The sequence below is a fragment of the Astatotilapia calliptera genome, chromosome 12, assembly GCF_900246225.1.
Source record: "Astatotilapia calliptera chromosome 12, fAstCal1.2, whole genome shotgun sequence".
NCBI lineage: Eukaryota > Metazoa > Chordata > Actinopteri > Cichliformes > Cichlidae > Astatotilapia > Astatotilapia calliptera.
Window position 1 is genome coordinate 4,983,017 of NC_039313.1, and position 21,594 is coordinate 5,004,610.

At 40.5% G+C, this 21,594-nt stretch overlaps 1 protein-coding gene across 1 annotated transcript; it reads left to right on the top strand.

Annotated features, from left to right (window-relative positions):
- Window positions 1-4,454: 4,454 nt before the first annotated feature.
- On the top strand, window positions 4,455-21,594 carry erlin2 (ER lipid raft associated 2). Its single transcript, XM_026187756.1, has 12 exons — window positions 4,455-4,535; window positions 8,617-8,724; window positions 9,088-9,169; window positions 11,847-11,893; window positions 12,125-12,186; window positions 12,290-12,415; window positions 12,524-12,597; window positions 15,650-15,708; window positions 18,164-18,255; window positions 18,371-18,460; window positions 19,568-19,647; window positions 19,735-21,594. Exons 2-12 carry the CDS (start codon window positions 8,618-8,620, stop codon window positions 19,912-19,914), a joined length of 999 nt encoding a protein of 332 aa, XP_026043541.1. The 5' UTR covers window positions 4,455-4,535; window position 8,617; the 3' UTR covers window positions 19,915-21,594.

Sequence of the window (21,594 nt, forward strand, 5' to 3'; positions counted from 1 at the left end):
AGAGTCTCTGGCAGAGCTCTCCTCCCCTCACTCCCCTCCACCTCCTCCCTCGGCCCCTGGTTTCTTGTCAGTCGTGATTAATGGCACTAGGGCCCCGGCGCGGCTTACACTGCCAGTTCCAGCGATGTTCCCTTGATACTTAATGAACTCTGACAAACTTCTTTTCCCTTGCTCTGTTGTTCCCTTTACCCTCCACCACCCCGCCCCTCTCTGTTTAAAATGCACAACACAGAGCTGCCACTGCGGCACCTTGGGGTTAGCTCTAGTCCTGTGCAAATTTCTCAGTAGGCCAACGTCTAAAAATAAAGCACCACAACCATTAAAGTGTCAAGACCTCTAGCTGTGTACAACCGCTAGTGGGTTGTTGGTGATTAAAGATTAACTGATGTTTCTTTTCTAATTGCCCCCTATTTCATTTTTGTTATTAGACGTAAGACTTTCATTTGGTTGGGTTTTTCCCATGGTCAGCCTTATCTGTTTCACCTTAATGGCAAATCTGCTGCGAGCCAGCAGGGACTGCCTGTGAAATGTTCAAATCTGGGCAGGCTGAAGTAGCAGGAAAATGAAGCCTTCTGCATGGTGTCCTCAGGGGAAATGAAGCAGTGCTCTTCCGATGGTCTCTGCCGCCACCTGCTGTTTACTTAAAGAAAGTGAAGCTTTGCACTTGTGAGCTTTTGCCTGCATTTCTAATTCACAAAGTTGGATCATATACGGTACTATGTGGGCTCGTTAATGCGAGTTCCAGCTCGTCAACTCAACTCAGGCTGCAACAGGCAATGGCAACAACTGCACGGAGAGTAAAAATAGAGCCATCAGCGGCATTCAATATGTTATGATTTTGTCAACAGACCCAGCCAGCATTATTAGGTTTACAGTGGAAGCATCAAACATGGAGCATGAAGGCCTGAACTGGTCTTACAGTAGGTCAAGTGTTGCCCTCTGGATGGCTTTACAAAGCATAAAACTTGCTGTGGAGTAAGTGAAGATGAGTTGCGTACTTTTAAAAGCTGTATATGTTAATGTTTGGTGCTTTTAAACATCAGCTGTGAAATGCAGCGCACGTGAAACAAGAAGCACCAAAGCCAGTATTCACTTTGAATGGAATTATTATGTTTTGCATCTATTCATAGAAATCTATAGTGCAGTAAAAAACAAACAAAAAAAAACACCCATTTTGTTGTCAACTTGAAAGAAACGCAGCTGTGTAACATCAAAAAGGGTCAGAGGTCAAATGCGACATAATATTTTAATGCAAACTATAATGTGATATTCAGAATCTCCATAAACCAGCATCATTTTATCAGTGTTCCCAATAGAAACAAAGCCACCAGAATTTTAATCATAATCTAAGGTCATAATAATACATATTTGACCTTCAAGAAGAGGTCAGAGGTTCAAAGTAGTGTGATATTTAGAATCCCCATGTATCATTCCCTGTATTGGGAATAAGGCTTTGTGCTTATTTCTTTGTGGATTTGGGGGTTTTGTGATGTCTTAAGTTTTTGTGAGAATCCTACACTCTTGTTTGTCTCTCTTTACAAATGAATATGTACGTTAGCGTTCTTAGCATATCCTTTGTAGTCTCAGTTTATCTTCTGGCCCTTCCTGGGTCTGGAATATTTAATTTTGTGATCTCTTTGTTTCCCTCGGTCAGGCCTCCTTGTCTGTCTGGTCTGTGTTTTGTCTCTGTGTGCATCTGTCCCTGTGTCAAGTCTGCATATCCTAGTCGCAATCTTAGTATTAATAATGTTTCCTGTTTTATGATCCTCTCTTGTCTACTGTGTGTTCTGTTGGGCCTAACTTTCCCATCTCGTTATTGATGATTTGATCCTGCTGTGTTTCCCATGTGTCTCCACTTCCCCATAATCGCCCTCCTGTCTCAGTCTCCCCCGTCCTTTGGCAGAGTGAGTTGTTTGGTTCCATCATGTTTTCTTGCTCAACATTGGTTTCGTTCTTATTTTCCCATTGAATTTGTATTTTCCTGTGGCTAGTTTTCACATCAAAAGGCCCTTTGTTCATTTTCACCTGCCTTCCTGTGTCTGCATTTGCCTTCAACACACCAAACTCTAGCAATATGCCTGTATGCATATTTTTAAATGGTCCTATATAGCATGATTATCACTTTGAGCCTCAGATCAATCTACTGATCTTGAATGAGAGGTCAAAGGTCAAATGTGACATGATATTTAAAACTTTTATACTGTACTTTCTATATGTGGATAATACAGAGCACACTTGTAACCTTCACAGTTTCTAAATTATGTTTTTGTGTTTATTTTTGACCAATAAATCATTAAGTTGACATTGAAGACCTCATTGGATGTAAGGCAAATTTGAATGGATTGTTAACAGGACCCGCCTCTACACCTGTACAAGGTTTTATAAGATGATATAAGATAACCTTTATTAGTCCCACACTTGGGAAATGTGTTGTTTCACAGCAGAAAGTGGACAGTGCAAAGTTACAGTAGCAAAAATTAAGAAAAACACTGGAATAGGATAAGATAATAAAAATAAGATACTATGTACAATAGAATATGTTATATTATGTTATGATGTCAGAAAAAGAGGATTGCACTTAGTGTTATTGCACATGTGTAGATGTGTGTGTTTGGTCAGCTGTGAAGTCCTTGTTGTTGAGTCTGACAGCAGTAGGAAGGAAAGACCTGTGGAATCTCTCCGTCCCACACCGTGGGTGCCACAACCTGCCACTGAAGGAGCTGCTCAGTGCTGTCAGAGTCTCCTGCATGGGGTGGGAGATGTTGTCCAACAGGGAAGACAGCTTAGCCACCATTCTCCTGTCACTCACCACCTCCACTGGGTCCAGAGGCATCCTAGAAGACAGCTGACCCTCCGGATCAACCTGTTCAGTCTCTCCCTGAGATTTATTGTTTACAGACAGAAAGAATGACACACGCACACATGTCGTCTTTGACAAATATAATAAGACAAAAAGCTGAAGTTGCACTTATTGCTGTCCTCATTCTGCTTTATAATTGATCTTTCCTTGTATGTTACATGTTTGAAAAGTTTTTTATTTTATTTTGGGCTTGTTTTTTTTAAACTGCTCAACCAAATACTCTATACAAAGTCTGCATATTTCATATAAGCTATAATCTGACCCAGACTATATATGGGCCATTAAGTAAAGAGAATTTATTGGTTCAAGGTTCAAGGTTCTTTATTTGTCACATGCATAGTTATACAAGTATAACACACAGTGAAATGTAACCTGACACGCTCCTCGACATGTGCAAAAATTGGGGGGTAGGGGAAGAACATTATATATATATAGTATATATATTGGGTGAATGTGCAATAGTAGCAGCAAGCAGGTGAATTCTGTACATTAATAAGAATAGACATCTGACTATTTTACAGGATATACAATATAAACATATTTAAAATTAAAGGAATTTGAAATGTACATTGTGCCTGGTTTAGAGTGTCTGGAAGAGAGTCCTGTCTCAGTCAATTAGAGATGATGTGAGAGGGTGGGTGTGGGTGTGTTTAGGGCCCGGATGGCTTGGGGATAGAAGCTCCTTGGTGAAAGAACCCATTTCTTCTTCACTTGCACCTATTATGAGAATACTAGTATTTCATTTAAAATGCTTTATTCACTTTCACATTGATAAGTTGGTGGGTAACTGTGCTTTAGCTCTAGGTATTTAGTATTTAAAAGCACCACATGGATGTTTAGTGATAGAACTGTGATGTTTAAGTAGTTCATAAGACCGAAATGTGTCACCCTATATGAGAGTACTGAAAAAAACATTATTTTAGGTATTCACAGGTGATCCTAGCTTCTCCTATAAATATATACAGTTATAACAAATTTGCTTTGTTCTGTGCAAACATGTAATAACTCCACAGCAAACCACTGTGAAAAAGAGCCTTTGGGTTTTAACCATAGTCTGTGGCTGTCTTTCCTGTTGTGGCAGTGTCAGAGGTGTCACCTAATCAGCGTGATAATAACCCCCACCATATTAATCTCCTAGGACCTGGCGTCCACATATGTGGACACCACATTTTGGGTTATTTAGACCAAAGTACTCAATTTTGCTCTACAAGGGCCTGATATCCTTTTACAAGGACATTATACTGCTACTGTTCTATCAAAATTTTAAGTGAATATCCTCATATGTGGCTCTTATTTTTCTTAAAAACAAAAATAAGGTAAAAAAATAAATAAATAAATAAATCTGGTAATTCTTTGTTTTTACATACCCCAATATGCCCAAATATCAAAGAGAAATTAAAAATGCATGCCGTGGAAGAGTTCGGGTCTTAGGAGGTTAAAACTGTGGTGCACACAGTAAATCATCTGCCCTACAACACTAACAAAACAAAACTGCATCTTCAACTTGACCCCGTAGATAGCTCTGGCTCAGTGAGGGACATGCGGTTTGCTGGCTGTCCGCCAGAGGGCGCAAGTAAAAAAAGCAAAAGATGCCGCACAGTCAAAAGGAAAACGAAAAAGAAAGTACCGGAGGTGTTTCTTATTTGTGTTGCTGTCATCTTAGCAGAAACTACAGGTAAGATGTTGTTGAGCTACCGAAATGTGCCTTCCTGCATATTTAAACTATGTACCATCGCCGTTTCACATGCCACTAGCATGTTAGAAGAAAAGAGACTGGCTAAGGTTGTTTTACTTAGCAGTGTTAGCTAAACATGATTTAGTGTTTGGCCTCGTGTTAAGCTTTTAAAACGGACACTCAAGTGAAGGTTGAGACATCTTGATAAGGTCTGCCACTGAAAGAGGCTCCTTTCTGTGGGGCAGCAATAATGTAACAACTTATATCCCGCTGTTGCTAAGCCACGAAGCCCATGAATCTGAATCCCATTCAAATATTTGGATTTTTTCATTTGGTTTAGTTGTATGTCGTACGTGGCTGTCCCATTTTAATAATTTTCATGCTACAGTCAGATGTTTAGGGTCTTTCCTTTTATTCGGCGTACATGTTTCGCCTAAGTGTGTTTTAAATTTAATCCAACGTTAACTTGAACTTTGAAATGCTGCAATGGTGGTGTGTTCGTTTATTTGAGGAAGCGGTGCACACAACTTGTTTTAAACGTTTAATACTGGAAGCAAACCCAGTTTCATTGTTTTTAAAGTTTGCAGCGTTAATAAATATATCCAACACTATTGTATATTAAAAAGCAAAAGGTTGTAGATCAGTAGAGAAATCAAAATTGGATTATATCTCTCCATATGTTTTTAAGTATTGTATTTATAAAAGCCATTTGAGTTAGCAGGGTTACCAGATTACATCTCTGCAAATCTTTACTAAGCAAAGCTGAAATGGCTCCATATCTAGCTCCATCAGGTCAAGTTAGTCAACAGGAAGTTTGCAGTTGTGGTCACAAGTTTAGACACACTCAGCATGGGCATAAATGTGTTGGATGCAATTTGGAGTTTTCAGTGAGCTGTTAGTGTGAAATGGTTGTACAGTCAGCTTTAATGATCGTATGAAAACAAGGGTTGGGTCCACAAATTTAAATTTATTTGGGATTTTCGTTGATCCACACAAGGTCAAGAGTGTACATGCAGGCTCAAATACATCATACGCTCACTTAGATATTTCCATAAATGGCGCCAAAAGTTCTACAATTTGTTTTAACTCGACAAGGCCAAGGACTTTTAATTTAGTCCTCATGACTGGTATGTTATCTTTGCCAAAAGATTTATTTGACAGCACTGACTGTATTCGCCGGTACTCAGCACAATGAGACAGTTCCAGGAGCACGGTGCAGATCTAAGGAGGAGAATTTCACAATTTGGGATGGTCTGTACGTAGGTGGAGTTATTCACACGTTTCACCACTTGGAGTCTTCTTCCAGACCTTGGCAAATTGTTACCCCACAGATGAGAGTAAATTCATAATGGGGTGTTCAGGAACTACTAAGACTCAAGCCTGCCATGATCCAGAAACTGCAGGAATACCAGTGAAGCCAGTTTTACATCACCATGTACTGAGAGGATGTCGACCAAGAAAGAAGTGATGCTCCCAAATCAACGCCTGTAAGCTTCACTGAAATCTGCAGCTGTCCACATGGGCAAGCCAAATGCCTTCTGGAGAAAAGTTTTAGGGTCAGATAAGGACAAGATTTAGTTATTTGAGCACAGTGACAAAATATATGTTTGAAGTGGTCAAGGCAAGGATTTAAAAACTTCTGAACCAGCTGCCAAGAATGGTGGTGACATCATGTTCTTGGGCTGTTTTGCTGCCCTGTTACTGGAACACTGCACAAAGTGGATGGAGTAATGAAGAAAGGGGGCTAACTCCAAATTTTCCAACTCAAATTAGCAGCTAGATGTTTAATAGTTGTACACAACTGTGTGTTGAAACAGAGCAGTGATCCCAAACACACATTAAAACTTGTTTTAGAACGGATAAAACAGGCTAGCACTAATGCTCTGGAATAGTTTTCTCAAAGCCTCGACCTCAAGTATGGAAACTTTAAACTGTGTTTAAAAGCCGAGTCTGTGCCGGGAAGCCTAACAATTTAGTGAACTCTGCCAATTCTGCCAAGAAAAGTGGTCAAATATCAAAGCTTGTTGGTGCTACTTAAGACATTAAATCAAATACAAGCAGGCCTGTATGTGTAAATTTGTGCCTGTATATACATGTGAGCCTCGTGGATTAGAGAAAGTCCAAAATAAAAATAACGTGTGCACCACACTTTTTTTTTCTCTTAAGATGTGTACTGTGCAATCTTCCACCCCAGAAAAAGAACAGTTCAAATAAAATAATTAAAAACACAAAATTACAATGACATTCATGCTCATAATGATTTTATGGAAACATCTGACCACAAGTGGATATAGAAATCTATCCTATATTAATATATCTAAATATCTAATTAGTATTAACACACCTGAACACTGCCCTGTTGAGAAAGAAGTGGTGTGCAGCACATCAGTAAGTTTGAATCCAGCCTTCTTTCCTCCACATGCTGTAACCTGTAGACATCGATTTTTTGACATCAGTAAAATGAGTGGTGTTGTTTCTCATGCTGTAATGGTTCCAGCACAAATAAGATCCTGTAGAAACAGCTTGAGCGTGTAGAGACAGAAACAACTTGTCATACTTGGAAAACCACAACCACTGGAGGGGAGATTAATTTGTAACACAGTTTAAAACCAGAGACTGTAGAGCTAATGAACTAATTATGTCACTCGCTAGTTGGTGTCGTCTTGTTGTGAAGCTGACATTACTAGCTATCACCATGTTTCCAAACTGGATCTGAAGACTCGGGGGTGGAGCTGAACAGAAAACTCTCTCTCTCTTTTTTTTTGTTCTTTTTTTGGTTAATCCGTTTAACTCTTGAATCAATTGAGCAGAAAACTCAAGGGATGAACCAGTGTTGTTTCTGCACCTAACAGACAACTGAGCAGAGACTATATTGAACTCTTGCCTTTTGTCACTTTGTTACTGGCAGCGTGTCACAACAAGTCATCATAAGTTCTCATTTGTTTAGTTACATCTATGAGAAATGACAAAGATAACAGTTTTACAGGCACAAAGAACTATTGGCTGAAACAGAGGACAAAATATTAAGTAGATTAAGTAGCAGGCCTGAAAAACTATCTAATGCAGATGAGCAGAATATGAAAGTTATGTTCCTCAGAAATAGGAAAAACTCCAAAGACCTGAAACAGGACTTGGGGCCCTTTTGTTGATCCCACCAGTTCTTTGCTGAGGTCGCATCAGAAATGATCTCAGTGAGAGGGTAGCTGTCAAAGCCATTCTGAAGGAAGGGAAACGGGGAGAAAAGACAGAGATTTGCCAAATTACGCAAGGACTGGACTGAAAATATGTGATAACAGGCCTTAAGGAGTGATGAATCCAAATTTTATTGAAGCAGTGTGGGATCAACATAACAGGAAACTGAACAAAAGGCAGAAACATCAAAAGAAGGAGTTTGAATCTCCTTCGGGAAGCCTGGAGAACAATTTCTGAATCACTGTCACTCAGTGACAAACGAGCTCAGTATACTCCAGTTTAAAAAACCAAACAAACAAAAATGGACTAAACACCAGCCAGCCAAGAACATGTCTTCATTCATTTGGCGACAGATGTTGCACATTAAAACTACAAATCGACTAAAAATCTATGAACAGACCAGGATGCTGTTGTTTGGTTTTTTTCCGATGTGTTAGGACTTTTGAAGTTATTGAAGTCAGCTGCTTGTCAGCTTAAATGTCAAATTCAACTTTTTGCTTGGAAAAAATTTTTGTTGCTACTTCCATGGCGCGTTTGAGTTTGTGTTGGCTCGCGTTCTGACCATTTGCACGTGTTTTCTTAAGTGGCAATGCGTTGAGCTGTCTCTAGGCCAACGGTGCTCAATCCTCTTTAAGTGTGACAAGGTCACAGCTGATGTCTGGCTAAGCCTGAGCTGAGAGCAGATAAACCAGTGAGGTAGAAGGAAGCTCCAGTGTGTTACTGCTGCACTTTGTGGCCCGCTGGCAGGATAGACAGTTGTTCTGCGACATGTAGCTGGATGATTGTGTGAGCATTTGATTGTAATTAGGACCGTCGGTGTGAAAACACCAGAAGAGAAGCTCCATCTGCTCATTATTTTCACATGCTGTCTCTCCTGTCTTCTTGCCAGGATGGCACAGTGGGGTGCCGTATTCTCAATAATTGCTGCTCTTGGTGGAGCAGCGCTGTTGGCCTCTGTGCACAAGATTGATGAGGGGCACACTGGAGTTTACTACAGGTGAGCTGTTTTACTTGTTATGTGGGAGATTAGCGTTACACTCCTCTGTTGCACAACTTTCCAGAATCAAGCACCTGCTTCAGATCACTTTGCTTTTAGCATCTTGTCTGTCCCACAGTGAGCACTGTAATTACCAGCTGTTAGCTATTATAAGCCATCTTAGCTTCAGGATATTTTGATGTCATCACTTGCATGGACATGCAGTAAATAATTGGTTCATTGCATATTTTTCCTGTTTAATTGGAGCTCTTTACACAAATGAGTCCTCTGAAGCCTGGAAAATTTCTAGGTTGATGTTTCTAATTTGAGGTTGGAAGTTTTCTGTTTTAATGATTTTACTGATTCTAACTGTGTGTCACACAGGGGAGGGGCTCTCCTGACCACCACGAGCGGTCCTGGTTTCCATCTTATGCTTCCTTTCATCACCACATACAAGTCTGTGCAGGTGAGTCATGCCGGTCCTTTTATTGGAACTCTCAGGTTAATAATCTGAACATTACTCGCTTTATGTCACATTTTGTCTGTGGGATACAAAATAAATAAAAAGAGTATAAATATTATTAATGTCATACTGTTATTGGTAACACAAAAGTAAACAATTTCACGGTGATTTTGCAGTAAAACAAACAATATTTCCTTACCTTGCGTCATAAATATGCTGTGCTTTCCATGGGGTGGGCTGTATTATGGAGTGATGATGTGAATGCTGGATGTTCTGTTGTTCAATTGTTCTTTTCTTTGAATGAATATCCATGTGAGGAGGATTGTTCTCCCCATGCAAACTTATGAAAAAATACCACCAAAGTCTTATGTGACCATATAAGCCAAGTGTAAATGATTTCTTTCTTTCTCAATCACTGTTTAAACATAACTTTCAAAAGGTGTGTGCAGAGGAGTGTCTCCTCTACTGTAAAATATAAGTGGGCATGGTTAAGCCATTATATGGCCCGCTCCCAGAAGATTACAGTGTACTTGCAACGTAAGATGGGAAAATATATTAGACACATGAAAAGCTCTTTGTTTAGCTTCACACTAAGTTGTTATATCTTCAAACTGTATTGCGTTTAAAACAAAAGCAGTCTGAGTAAAGATTAGCACGGTGAAGCCAAATTTTGTTAAACATTAATCACTTCCATGACCTTAACAGCAAGTTGGGCCACCTTTAGCAGCAGCTACAACCAGACGCTTCAGGTAACTGGAGCTCGGTCTCTGGTGTCAGTGTCCACCCTTCTTGTAGCCCTGTAGGAGAGAAGCTTCTCTTTTCAGATCCAGACACTCGTCTCTACAGAATGTTTTCATACACTGTTCATTCTTGATTGTTGATCTCTTCTTTCTTTTCAGGGACTGGCTGCAAAATACGCTAATCATAAACAAAGCAAAGATGCTTTGTATCAGATTTAGCTACAAGCTACTACCTGCAGTCGTTGGGGAAAAATGAAAATGCAGTTTTATGCAATTAGTGGTTTGAATGCAGCTGATGGTAATCAAGAGTTTCTTGTTAAAGCTGAAGTAACTTATCAGGTTGAGTTCTGTCTTTGTTTTGGCTTTAGTAGCTAGGGGCATGGATATTATTTGTTTTCCATACAGCCCAATTGCTTTGAGGTAAACCACTGTATTTGTGAAACATTATTGCTTCTAGCAAGGGGGTTATGGTTTTGGTAGCCTTTGCATGCATGTTATCGTTCTGTTTGTAGCTCAGTAATAATCATATTGTTCCAAGAAACTGGACAAACCGCAAGACTTTTGGAAAAATGTCCTTTGGACAGATGAGACTTAAGTGGAGATGTAATGCAGAGTGCCACAGGTGGTGAAAACCAAACACAGCATATCAGAAAAACACCTCATATTAGCACGGTGGTGGGGGGCTGAGGACCTGGGCACCTTGCTATCCTAGTATCATAGGGTCAAATCTGTCTGACAGCTTAAGCTCGGCCAAAATTGTGTCATGCAGCAGGACAATGACCCCAATGATGTCACATGCATGAACAGGACCAGATCAATGTTTTATTGTGTCCTTATGTATGAAGCTTTGGGACTGAAAGAGGGTGCGCTTTATTTTCTGCATGACTGTGCATAGACAGAAATATGATGCAGAGATAGCGGTCTACGTCCTGAAAGATATAGAATAAATATTTCTGAGAAACACTGAGCAGTGTATTCTTTCCATTTTTGGCGAGTGCGTATGACAGCTGTGAATGGAGGCGTAATTCATCATTCCTCCTTGTCAACATGATATCTTAGGGATTAATGGAATGTTTGGCACAAGCATCGAGTTGAACTGAAGGTGGAGCTGATTACAATTTGGTGGTCACAGGTCACTGAGGGCTCAGTGACCTCACAAAGGACATTTTGACTATGACTGATGAAGTGATGCCCTTTTACGTCCAAAAGGTTAGAGGTCAAATTCACTGTGGCATCACGATGATTTCCAAAAAGACTGTTAGTTGGGGTTATTTGGTGTTACAACCAAAAAATGTCCATTACTCTTGTTAAATAATCCCATCCTTCCATCCAAGTCATCCTCCATCCTCCATATTTTGTCTCCATTTCTGTCTTTATTTATTTATTTGTACTATTTGTATTTATATTTTCTATTTCTATTGTAGAGAAAGAGCTATCAATCTGTCAATCCTTTCCATGTCCGGGCCGGGTGAGGTTTCCCGTGTTGAGGCAAATTGTATATATTAATTGGCATCTGTGGGTGGACAGCAAAGAAAGAATTTCATTGCACAGAGAAATGCCCTGTCTCTTGTGACACATGACAATAAACACTTTGAATCTTGAATCTTCTGTAATGTTAAGACAAAGACTGCAGGACCACATCTCATCATGTGTATACGGAGTGCTCTTGAGTCCTGATATTAGCAGGGAATGATCTCCACGTATTTAGAATTAAGACCACATTAATTAGGCTTACGAGGAGAAACAAAATGATTCCAGACTGAGATGTTGGTCAGGCTCTCTGTGGTGCTGCACTGGTATATAATTACAATGTGATGTCCTGTTGCTGTGTTTCCTCTGAGTCCTACTGGTTGAGTGTTTTTATTAGCATGTTGGAACCAATAAAAGGAGTTTGAAGTGTTGAAAAACAACATGTCGAATATGTGATCTTTATCTCGTAGACGACGCTGCAGACAGATGAAGTGAAGAACGTACCATGTGGAACAAGGTTAGTTTGCTGTTTTTGGATTAAGCAGTATCAGATGTGGTTTCGAGCCTTATTAAACTCAGCATTTATCATGACACAATAGAGACTCCCACACACAACCTCCAACGCTGCAGGGATCAGAGGTTCACCAACGTGTGTCTGAACAACCAAAAAAATAGCCCCTGTCAGTTCACACTGGTGTTTGGGTAAAAGCTTTTGAATGATATGCTGCTTTTTTGTCTCTGTTTTCAGTGGAGGAGTGATGATTTACTTTGATCGCATAGAAGTGGTGAACTACCTCATTCCATCGGCGGGTAATTTCAGCGTTTCACCACACAGTGTGTTTATCCTAATATCATCGGGACAGCTGTAACTCCATATATAAAAATGTAATTTTTAAAACTTCTATCTCTACAGTGTATGACATAGTGAGGAACTTCACTGCAGACTATGACAAAGCCTTGATATTCAACAAAGTTCACCACGAACTCAACCAGTTCTGCAGCGTTCACTCTCTGCAGGAGGTCTACATCGGCCTGTTTGGTGAGGGGCGCGGGGGCTTCAGGGCGCCATTGTTAACAGTTGGAGAGCCAGAAGTGTTTCAGAGCTTTTCATCTTTACCTGCCTTTTTTGCACACTTTTCCGCCACAGACCAAATTGATGAAAATCTGAAGTTGACGCTACAAGAGGATCTAACAAACATGGCGCCTGGACTTATCATTCAGGTAAAGGCAGAGGATCAGACAGACCCCAGGCCAGAATGAAGTTCAGTGTGATTGTAAATATGAGGTCAAAGCTTTGTCAGTTCCAGTTTGCTGACAGCACAGGGTGTACCACACAGCAGGGCTTTCTTTGCATTAGCTGACTCGACAAAACCCAAGACTCAATGAGAGATAATGGGGAATGCATGATCGGGTACACCCTTTGAATACCAATAAACCCTACTGAGCCTTAAAGTCTAGACCAGACTTAGAAATCAGGTCTAAAAAGTTTTTCTACATTACTAATTAAGTGCATGGTCATTTGTAGTAATGTGCAGTTCTTACTGCTCCAACATATACTCATACTACAGTATAGTAAAACACAGCTCTACAGGTTTGCATATTCCTCTGTCCTCTCTCAGACTCTGTTCCATGTACATCATGTACATGGAAACATTACCTGCTCTGGATCAGTCAACTTATATTATGCTAACATTGTGATCCACATTGTGATTTCTTATCATAATGTCTCATCATACAGTCCCGATCCAGTTTAAGGCCACTTGAAAAATGTTAAAAAGTCATATTTTGCATGGTTGGATCTTAACACGTTTCCAAGTAGAGCTTCAACATGCAACAAGAAGAAATGGGAGTGTGACAAAACATTTTTTGAGCATGCAATATATTGAGAAAAAAAAAACACTTAAACCGAAACAGGCTGTTTTACAGCTGATCAAAAGTTTAGGATCACACCTCCAAAAAACCCTGTAAGCCCCTCAAAAGTTCCAAACATGAACTCAGTAATGAGCAGCTCCACCGTTTTTGTTTTCACTTCAAAAATCAGTTGCGGTATGCTTAATGCAAGTGTTTCCATGAGGTGAGTGGGACCATTTCACCAAGTGGTAGATGAAGACGAAGGCGGCAGCATGAAGGGCATCTACTGTCTGGAACTGTTGTCCATTTTTGTAAACTTCACTTGCCATCCATCTCTAAAGGCTCTCAATTGGATTTAGATCAAGGGAACAAGCAGAATGGTCCAAAAGAGTGATGTTATTATCCTGGAAGAAGTCCCTTGTCCTGCAGTCATTGTGTACTGTAGCGTTGTCCTGGTGAAAAACACAGGCGTTAACACAAAGACGAGGGCCCTCAGTCATGAGGGATGCTCTCTGTGACATCTGGACATGTTTGATACCCCTGCACCTCCTCAAGCTTCATTGTTCCACTGAAGGAAAAAGCAGAGAAGAAAATGTTCTTCCAACTTTACTGACCCATGTTTGGTGCTCTCCTCCAAAGTCCAAACAGTTAGTTTTGTGGCGTTCAAGGAGGCGAGGCCTTTGAAGACATTTTTTGTCTTTGAAGCCCTTCAGTCTCAGATGTCGTCTGATGGTTATGGGGCTGCAGTCGGCACCGGTAACAGCCTTAATTTGGGCTGAGGATCCAGTGTCTTGACGGACAGCCATGAGACAGTCATGACAGTGTGACTATCTGACAGAAAATGACAATGAATCCACATTTTTGCACAGATTTGACCTTTTAAAGCATGTGGTCCTGAACTTTTGATCAGCTGTAAAACAGCCTGTTTCAGTTTAAGCTTTGTTTTTAATAAATTGCATGCTCCAAAAAATGTTTGGTCCCACTCCCATTTCACCTTGTATGTTGAAGCTCTGCTTGGAACCTTGTTAAGATCCAAACATGCAAAATATTTTTTTTGTTGTTGTTGCCATTCAAGTGGTCTTAAACATTTGACCAGGACTGTATGTTATTATGTCTTCATTAAAGTGGAAGCTGTGGCTTTAGTCTCTGCATGCCTTGTTAATTAGCATACCTTTGTGACTGAGTAAGACTGTGTTGATAAGATAACTTGGTTAAAAGAGTTTATTTACATTATAAAGAAGGCCTGACTGTAGATCTGTCAGCCGTTTTAAAATTGCTGTTGCTTAACCTTCCTAAGATCTTCATTTTGTTTGCTTACTCTGTAGAAGAAGCAAAATGTAATCATGCTGGTGCAGCTAGAACTCCTCCGAAAAACAGTCAGTGCCAGATGTTCAATCTCACTTCCAGCCTTTGTGCTGCTTTAGCTTTCTCCTTGTTTTTGTTGCTGGACACATGTTAGAGTGGTGTCTGTGTCCTCTAACGGTTGCCAAGAGCACCAACGAGAGTTATTCCTAGGTTACTGATGCAACAGAAATTACAGTTCGTCTGGGAAATGAAACACTAGTTTATTATACAACTGAGCTGTCTGAGTCAAACAAAATGCAATACATGGTTCACATTTGTGAATCAAATTCTGACCTGTAGATATTTATTATAAAGGATTGAATTTAGTTATTCCGAGACGTTCGGATTGGTCCAACCCCAAACCTGATTTTAATGTTTTTAGAGTACACATATTATATAAAAAAGACACTAGAGGCTTTGTGTTGTCTTTTTAGCTTGGATGCTTTCACTTTCAGTTTAGGTGAAGTTCCCTGAGGGGCGTTATTATTCATCCTCTGTCGACCTTTTCTGATCTTGAATGCTGACTGAATATCTGGATGGCAGGGGGTCTGACTCTGAATCATTCCTTTGGAAAGTGCCAAATGTTTTCTTGTTCTAATAAAGGGAAAGCTCAAATGAGGCGACAGAGAGGAACATTACACATTTGTAATCATTTACACATGATAATTTTAGCCTAATTAAACCCAGTCTTCAGTCCATAAAATTGATTTACAAAGGCTCTCTCCCATAGTTTGGATCAAATCACAAAACAGTGTTTCTTTAAAGTTACAAGGGAGCCTGATGATTTTTTTTTCTTCTTCCCCACTGTTAATTCACCTCCTCACTGCACTCATCAGTGTAGCCATGTGTCAGTCCGGAGTGTTAAGGTCTTCACTGGGCATTACTCCTCCACACATGGTTACTCTAAATCAACAGGAACTGCTGAAATAACAGTTTCGGTTGAGAGTTCTTAAACAGGACTTCACTGGGCCTGGGCTCCTCTCCAGCAGGAGCTTCTCTGGTGGTAAAAAGCTCTTTTTATGGTCTTGTTGGTCGTTGCATTCCATCTGAATGTTTTTTCTGTCCCGTTTATCCACAGGCGGTCCGTGTCACAAAGCCCAACATCCCAGAGAGCATTCGCCGGAACTACGAGCTTATGTGAGTTTTGTTTTTTGATTTGTTTTTCTTCTAATTATTCCACAAGGAATATGAAATGGGGAGGAAAAAATAATATGATTCTTCTAGACTTCTCCTTTGGGGATGTTTATAAGGACTGAATGAGAAGAATATAAAAAAATAACTTGAAATTAAATAATTTAATACACTTAAGTCTTCCATGGACGCCCATATGTTGTTACATAACGGACAGAATTTAGATGGTACTTAGTCATCTGGTCTTTGTTACCCGTGGGTGCATTTACTCTATTACACAATACTATGTGTAACTCTGACTTGTCTTACTGGGAAAGCATGCTTAAATGAAGATCCTTTAAGCTCTTTATGCGAGGCGATGGCAAACATTCAACGCAACTGTAGAAAAGTGAATAATTCACAGAGATCTGTTGTGTGTGAACATGTAGCAGAAGATCCACAGCAGTGAAGTGAGCACCCACATTCACTCTGACCTTAAAACAAACTACTTTAAATCATCACAACATTAATAATGACCCTAAATCCATCAGAGCAGAACATCATGTGTAGACCTGCATATGTGATCACCATCACTTACTCACTACATTTGTTAAACATTCCATAGCACGACATTCAAACAGATTTCTATATTCTTTCATTACTACATGGAAAACTGTGTAACTGTGACCCACTGCCACCAGCACAACTAAAAGAAAAAACACACAACTGAACTCTTGACCTCATGCTGGTGGTGTACGCTCCTACAGACGGCACAGGTGAGCTGTTGTCCACTTGGAGTCTGTGTGAAGGACGCGTGTGTGTTTGGTGTCACATGGACAGGCTGAGTGGTCACAAAAAAAATCATCGGTGTGCTCGTGGACTTGTTTGCTGCTTTCCTTCAGGTTCTTACAAAGTTTACGGCACTCAGACGCCCATGTTGTGCATACTGACAAAATAGAAACTGTGGTTTCTACGTTGGCCATAAGTGAGAGAACGGGGGTAGAATAAGCAGTAAATCAGCTATTTTTACCCCGATGTAGGTACAGCATTCATATCAACCTGTGAGTGGAGGGAAAGCAGTGCTGAAGCTCTGAGTTTTATTGGGAGCTCCTCTCTTATTCACATGTGGTCACTACAACGGAAACGCAACATATTTTTGATTCGTCTCATTTATTTATTTTATTTTTTTAAATTAATTTTACACACCAGATGCTCTTTCTGACACAACACCTCTGATCTGATTCTCTATTCAGTGATGTTTCTTATGAAAGGCAAATGTGTTGATACACCGTAGAGCTGTGAAGCATCCAAGTCTTCCAACTCAAACATGGGGCTCTACCTGCCGTGGCGCTTCTGAATAAGGGAGCAGCCAAAACAAGCTTGTGCTGCTGAGGAGTTCGATTGATAAAACTTTTTGGGTGGGAGCCTAAAAAAGTGAGTTTTATTTTTCTGACCTTCTAAAAAGTGGAGGTTCTTGGTTAAGCAGTGATGTGTGTGGAAGAGTTAAAAAGCTGCACGGATTAAAACCAATGTTTTTTTCAACTCGTTGATGCAGTCATGGAAAAACTGGACCCAGAAGGGAAACGGCTCTAGCCAAGGGCTCTGCAGTAACTCACATCTATTTAAGCAAAGAGTGTATGCATGCATGCATGAGTGCATGTGTGCATGCGTAAAATTATGAAGAAATGTTCACACTAGCCACAACAGTGAGCTGTGTACTTCGACAGCTTGATAAGAATCTAGTCTCTTGTAATAAACTGATTCCTTTTTAAATAAGTCTCCAGTATCGCTACTTTCACTTTGTTAGATTCGGTCACTAAAGTACCTTTCTGACCTGTGGGAGGCAGTAGCATCTGTATTTCTGGTACTTTGTTTAGACAGCAGCACAGGAAGTCAGGCTTTTTATCCTGTTTTCCTCTATAACTGCTGTTTGTGGAGGGTAATTAGATCTTCGATTCACGTGTTTCTTTCAGTTTTGTTTCCACGACAGACTTCGTTTTGGTTTTTGTTCTGGACAGAAATAAAAACATCGTGAATTTGAAACTTGAGATCATAGTGTTACAAAAGGCAGTCCAGTCTGTGGGAAAGGCATTAGTCATTAGTCTCCTGAGTGGACACTAGTGGCTCCTCTGAGGCTGAAGGTAAAACAGAGAATTAGTGTGCAGGAATTTTGCTGCAAGACGTGGTTTGGATGCCAGAATAACAGATTTGAGATAAAGGTTTGGAAAGTTGTGGGGGCAGACGCAGGGTTGAGCTCCTTTGCCAGTGTCTGAGTGCTGTGTCATGCCCTTCCACAAACCTTGGAGCTTCTTTGGTAATGATGTTGATTTCTGTGGAAGTTAATATTGAAACAAACCACAGACATCCGGCAGCAAGCAGCTCCCAAAGTCAAGCTTGCACACAGAAGTCACATGTAGCTCTCAGTTAAAGCATTTTTGTTTTGTTTTGTTTTTTTATTAACTGCTCTTTAACATGTTCGCAGGGAGAGCGAGAAGACCAAGCTGCTGATCTCCCAGCAGACACAGAAGGTTGTGGAGAAGGAGGCAGAGACGGAGAGGATTAAAGCGGTGATAGGTGAGAAACTGAAGCGAGACTGTCGTGTTGAGAGCGCTTTGTTCGGAGTTAGTTGCACTGCACTCAACGTGCTAACATGCTTGGATGTTTTGGGGTTTTGTTTTGTTTTTTGTAGAGGCTGAGAAAGTGGCTCAAGTTGCAGAAATCAAGTTTGGACAGAAAGTCATGGAGAAGGAAACGGAAAAAAGAATCTCTGAGATTGAAGGTTTGTATCCAGCAGTGAAGGAAGAAGAAAGAGGAGCAATTGTGGTGCTTTGCATTCAGCGAGGAGAAACGATTCATTCATCACCAGCATGAGTCAGAACCATTGATACAATGTAGGAGGGAGACATGCTTTTACTGTGTTATTGCCAAATTCTGACCCTGCTATTCAAATGCGGTGGCAGAAATGGAGCCTCATCAGACCAGGCAACATTTTTCTAATCGTCTAGCCTCAGCTTTCTGTTCTTAGCTGATAGGAGTGACACCCAGTGTGGTCTTCTGTTTCTGTAGCCCAGATGCAGATATCTTGGCTGGACACGCTCTGTGTTTTGAAATACTCCTCTGCATACCCTGGATATTGGGTATAAGTTGTTATTTGATATACTGTTGCCTTCATATCAACTCAAATCAGTCTTGCTATTCTCTTGATGGCATTTTCACCCAGATAACTGAGGCTTACAGGATATTTTCAAACCATTTTCTGTAAACACAAGAGATGCTTGTGTGGGGAAAATCCCAGCAGTTTCTCAAATACTCAGAGCACATGCAGTCACTTATATCATCATTCTGATCCTCGCTTTGAACCGCAGGTCGACTTGATTACATGCAAATACACAGATTTTCTGCTGACTGCTCATTAGTTTAAATGTCTAGTTGAACAGGTGTACCTAACAAAGTGGCCAGTGAATGTCTGACGTCAGTGTTTCATACAAATGCACTTTTATTAAAACAGAATGATTTCATAAGAATGACTTGATTTAATTTACTGGGCTCATTTTTAAAGTATTCTGTTTAAATTTTAAAGGGATCCTATTTCTTTGATCTCTAAAATGAATGCATCCATCAAGTGAACTGCATTGTGAGTACGGTACAGGTACAGTTTTATAAATCTGATAATGGAAAGTGTAAAACTCAGCAGTAAGTACTGCCACATGTTTGCTCTTTTCCAAGGGCATTTGTTTTGGCTGCTGCATTTGGGAGTTAGCGGTTGGGTCAAATACATATTTGCAGAAAATCCTCCAGCTTCCCGCTCTCTGACGCCTACGGTAGAGTTTTTGTTAAACTGCCATGCCGCTAATGATTCATATGAGTTTGTGTTTGTGGTTCATAGACGGTGCTTTCTTGGCCCGGCAGAAAGCCAAGGCTGATGCAGAGTTCTACACGTCTCAGCGAGCGGCTGAGGCCAATAAGGTAAAGACACAAACACATATTGTGGTTGACAAATGTGGGCTGCAAAATTACCTTCCTTCACTGGAATCCTGTCGCTCCCTCTCACAGCTCAAGCTAACACCAGAGTACCTGCAGCTGATGAAATACAAGGCCATCGCAGCCAACAGCAAAATCTACTTTGGGAGCGACATACCACAGATGTTTGTGGACTCTGGCTCAGCAGGGAGCTCCATCAAGGCCTCGGCAGCCATGGACATTGTTGCCGAGCACATCATGGACCTGGATTAGGCAGGAAAGTAGTGGCACCTGCTGGAATGTTCAAAGGCAGAGCACTATCAGCTGAAGGAGATCTGCCTACTGGGGGTCTGTACTTCTCAACACATCTGAATTACTGCTAGGAATCCCTGTTCTCCAGCCTCAGAGCAGACAACATGAGCATTTGCTCTGTCCTGATGGCCACTGAAGTCCTCTAAACACAGTGTGATTAAAATCCGTTATTGTCATTTAGCAAAATAAGAATTTAAAAACATGTCCTTGCTACTGCTGCTGCTCAGTTTTAGATTTTTTTATGGTCTGTGCATCAAGCCTACGTAGCCAAAGCATCAAGGATCCCAAATCCATCAATACTTTGTTTGTACCATCCATTCCACTAAAGTAATGGCTGTATTCCTCAAGCATGCCCACAGCCAACAATGTCAAAGGTTGTTCTTTTTAAAGGGTACCTTTAAACACTGCCCGTCTCTATGGGGAAGTCAGCTGATTGGTCTCATTCATGTCAGGGTAGATAAACATGCTTTAATTAGTTTTTGATACGGTCATTATTTAAAAAGCAAAATAACCATCACAAAGCAGGTTGAGCGTTTGGATGAATGTTCTGCAGAAACCATGCTGTTACTCAGTTACGTGTTTCACATTTCCACACAGACTGTAATCAAGAGTGTTTTTTCTCTGCTCTCTGCCTGAAAGACGGACCAAATGTGTCTCTGAGGATGAATGTACTGAGGTAGCTGTTCACTGTCACATTTGACAACATCACTGGATCGCTGCAGTTTGTTTTTTCAACTTGTTTTGAACGCTGGATTTGTGCACCTGTGTGAAGTTGTTATATATTTTCTGTATACGTGTTTCTCACATTGAATAACTGATTAAGAGACTATTTGTTTCTGGAGTTTTCTTCTTCTTTTTCCACCCGCACTGTGAAAGAAATATGACATAACCAAAGTATTCATGTGTGACATCAGCTTCTCACAAAACTATTAAGCAAAATTTTTATGCAACCAATTTCGTGGGCGTCCTGTAAGACTCTTCATAAGACAAGAATTAATAATTGCCTTTTAGTCTTTGGTGGCGTGACGCAGCTGTGGAGGAGGAACACTCTAGGATGTAGTAATGATGACGAGTTTTTAACCATCCATAAACTCAGTCTGTAGTTTTCCATTACTCACTTCAGTGATCTTATAAACGTCATACGATCCAGTGATTCTGAAAACAATCTGTTGGGAAATCTTCATGAGTCCACGTTGAGTCATCTCTGAGGTTTTACAGCCAGGACGGTTTGCAGAATGCACGACTGAGTGCTGATAACCATGTGCTTAAATTTCCAAAGAACCAATTGGTGTGAAGGACCGACTGGTTTAGGGGAATTGGCGTGCTTGGTATAAGCAGCGTCACTGTGAGCAAATATTTCTTTAGGCCAGGAGCCAAATGGCATTTTTACAAAAAGTTATTATTATTTTAAGATTTTCCGTAATCTGATTCGTCTGTCATTTTTTAATTTCTTGTAGCTATATCTTCACATCATGTGTTAGTGGACACACTTTTAAAGAAAGTGGACCACTTTGCTGTCAGTGATGTTTTTCAAAGGGACTGGCACCCACCCACGCAAATGTTTTTGTACTGACTTCAGCTGTGAATGTACAATCAAGGCATTGTCTTCTGATAATAAAGTACTGTGTTTTCTTCTTTGCA

Bases quoted from the DNA above. Each gene is read 5' to 3' on its own strand.
- erlin2 (XM_026187756.1), top strand. From the start codon at position 8,618: ATGGCACAGTGGGGTGCCGTATTCTCAATAATTGCTGCTCTTGGTGGA. The intron at 12,598-15,649 runs GTAAAGGCAGAG...GTTTATCCACAG, and splicing joins CGCCTGGACTTATCATTCAG to GCGGTCCGTGTCACAAAGCC. The intron at 18,461-19,567 runs GTTTGTATCCAG...TGTGGTTCATAG, and splicing joins AAGAATCTCTGAGATTGAAG to ACGGTGCTTTCTTGGCCCGG.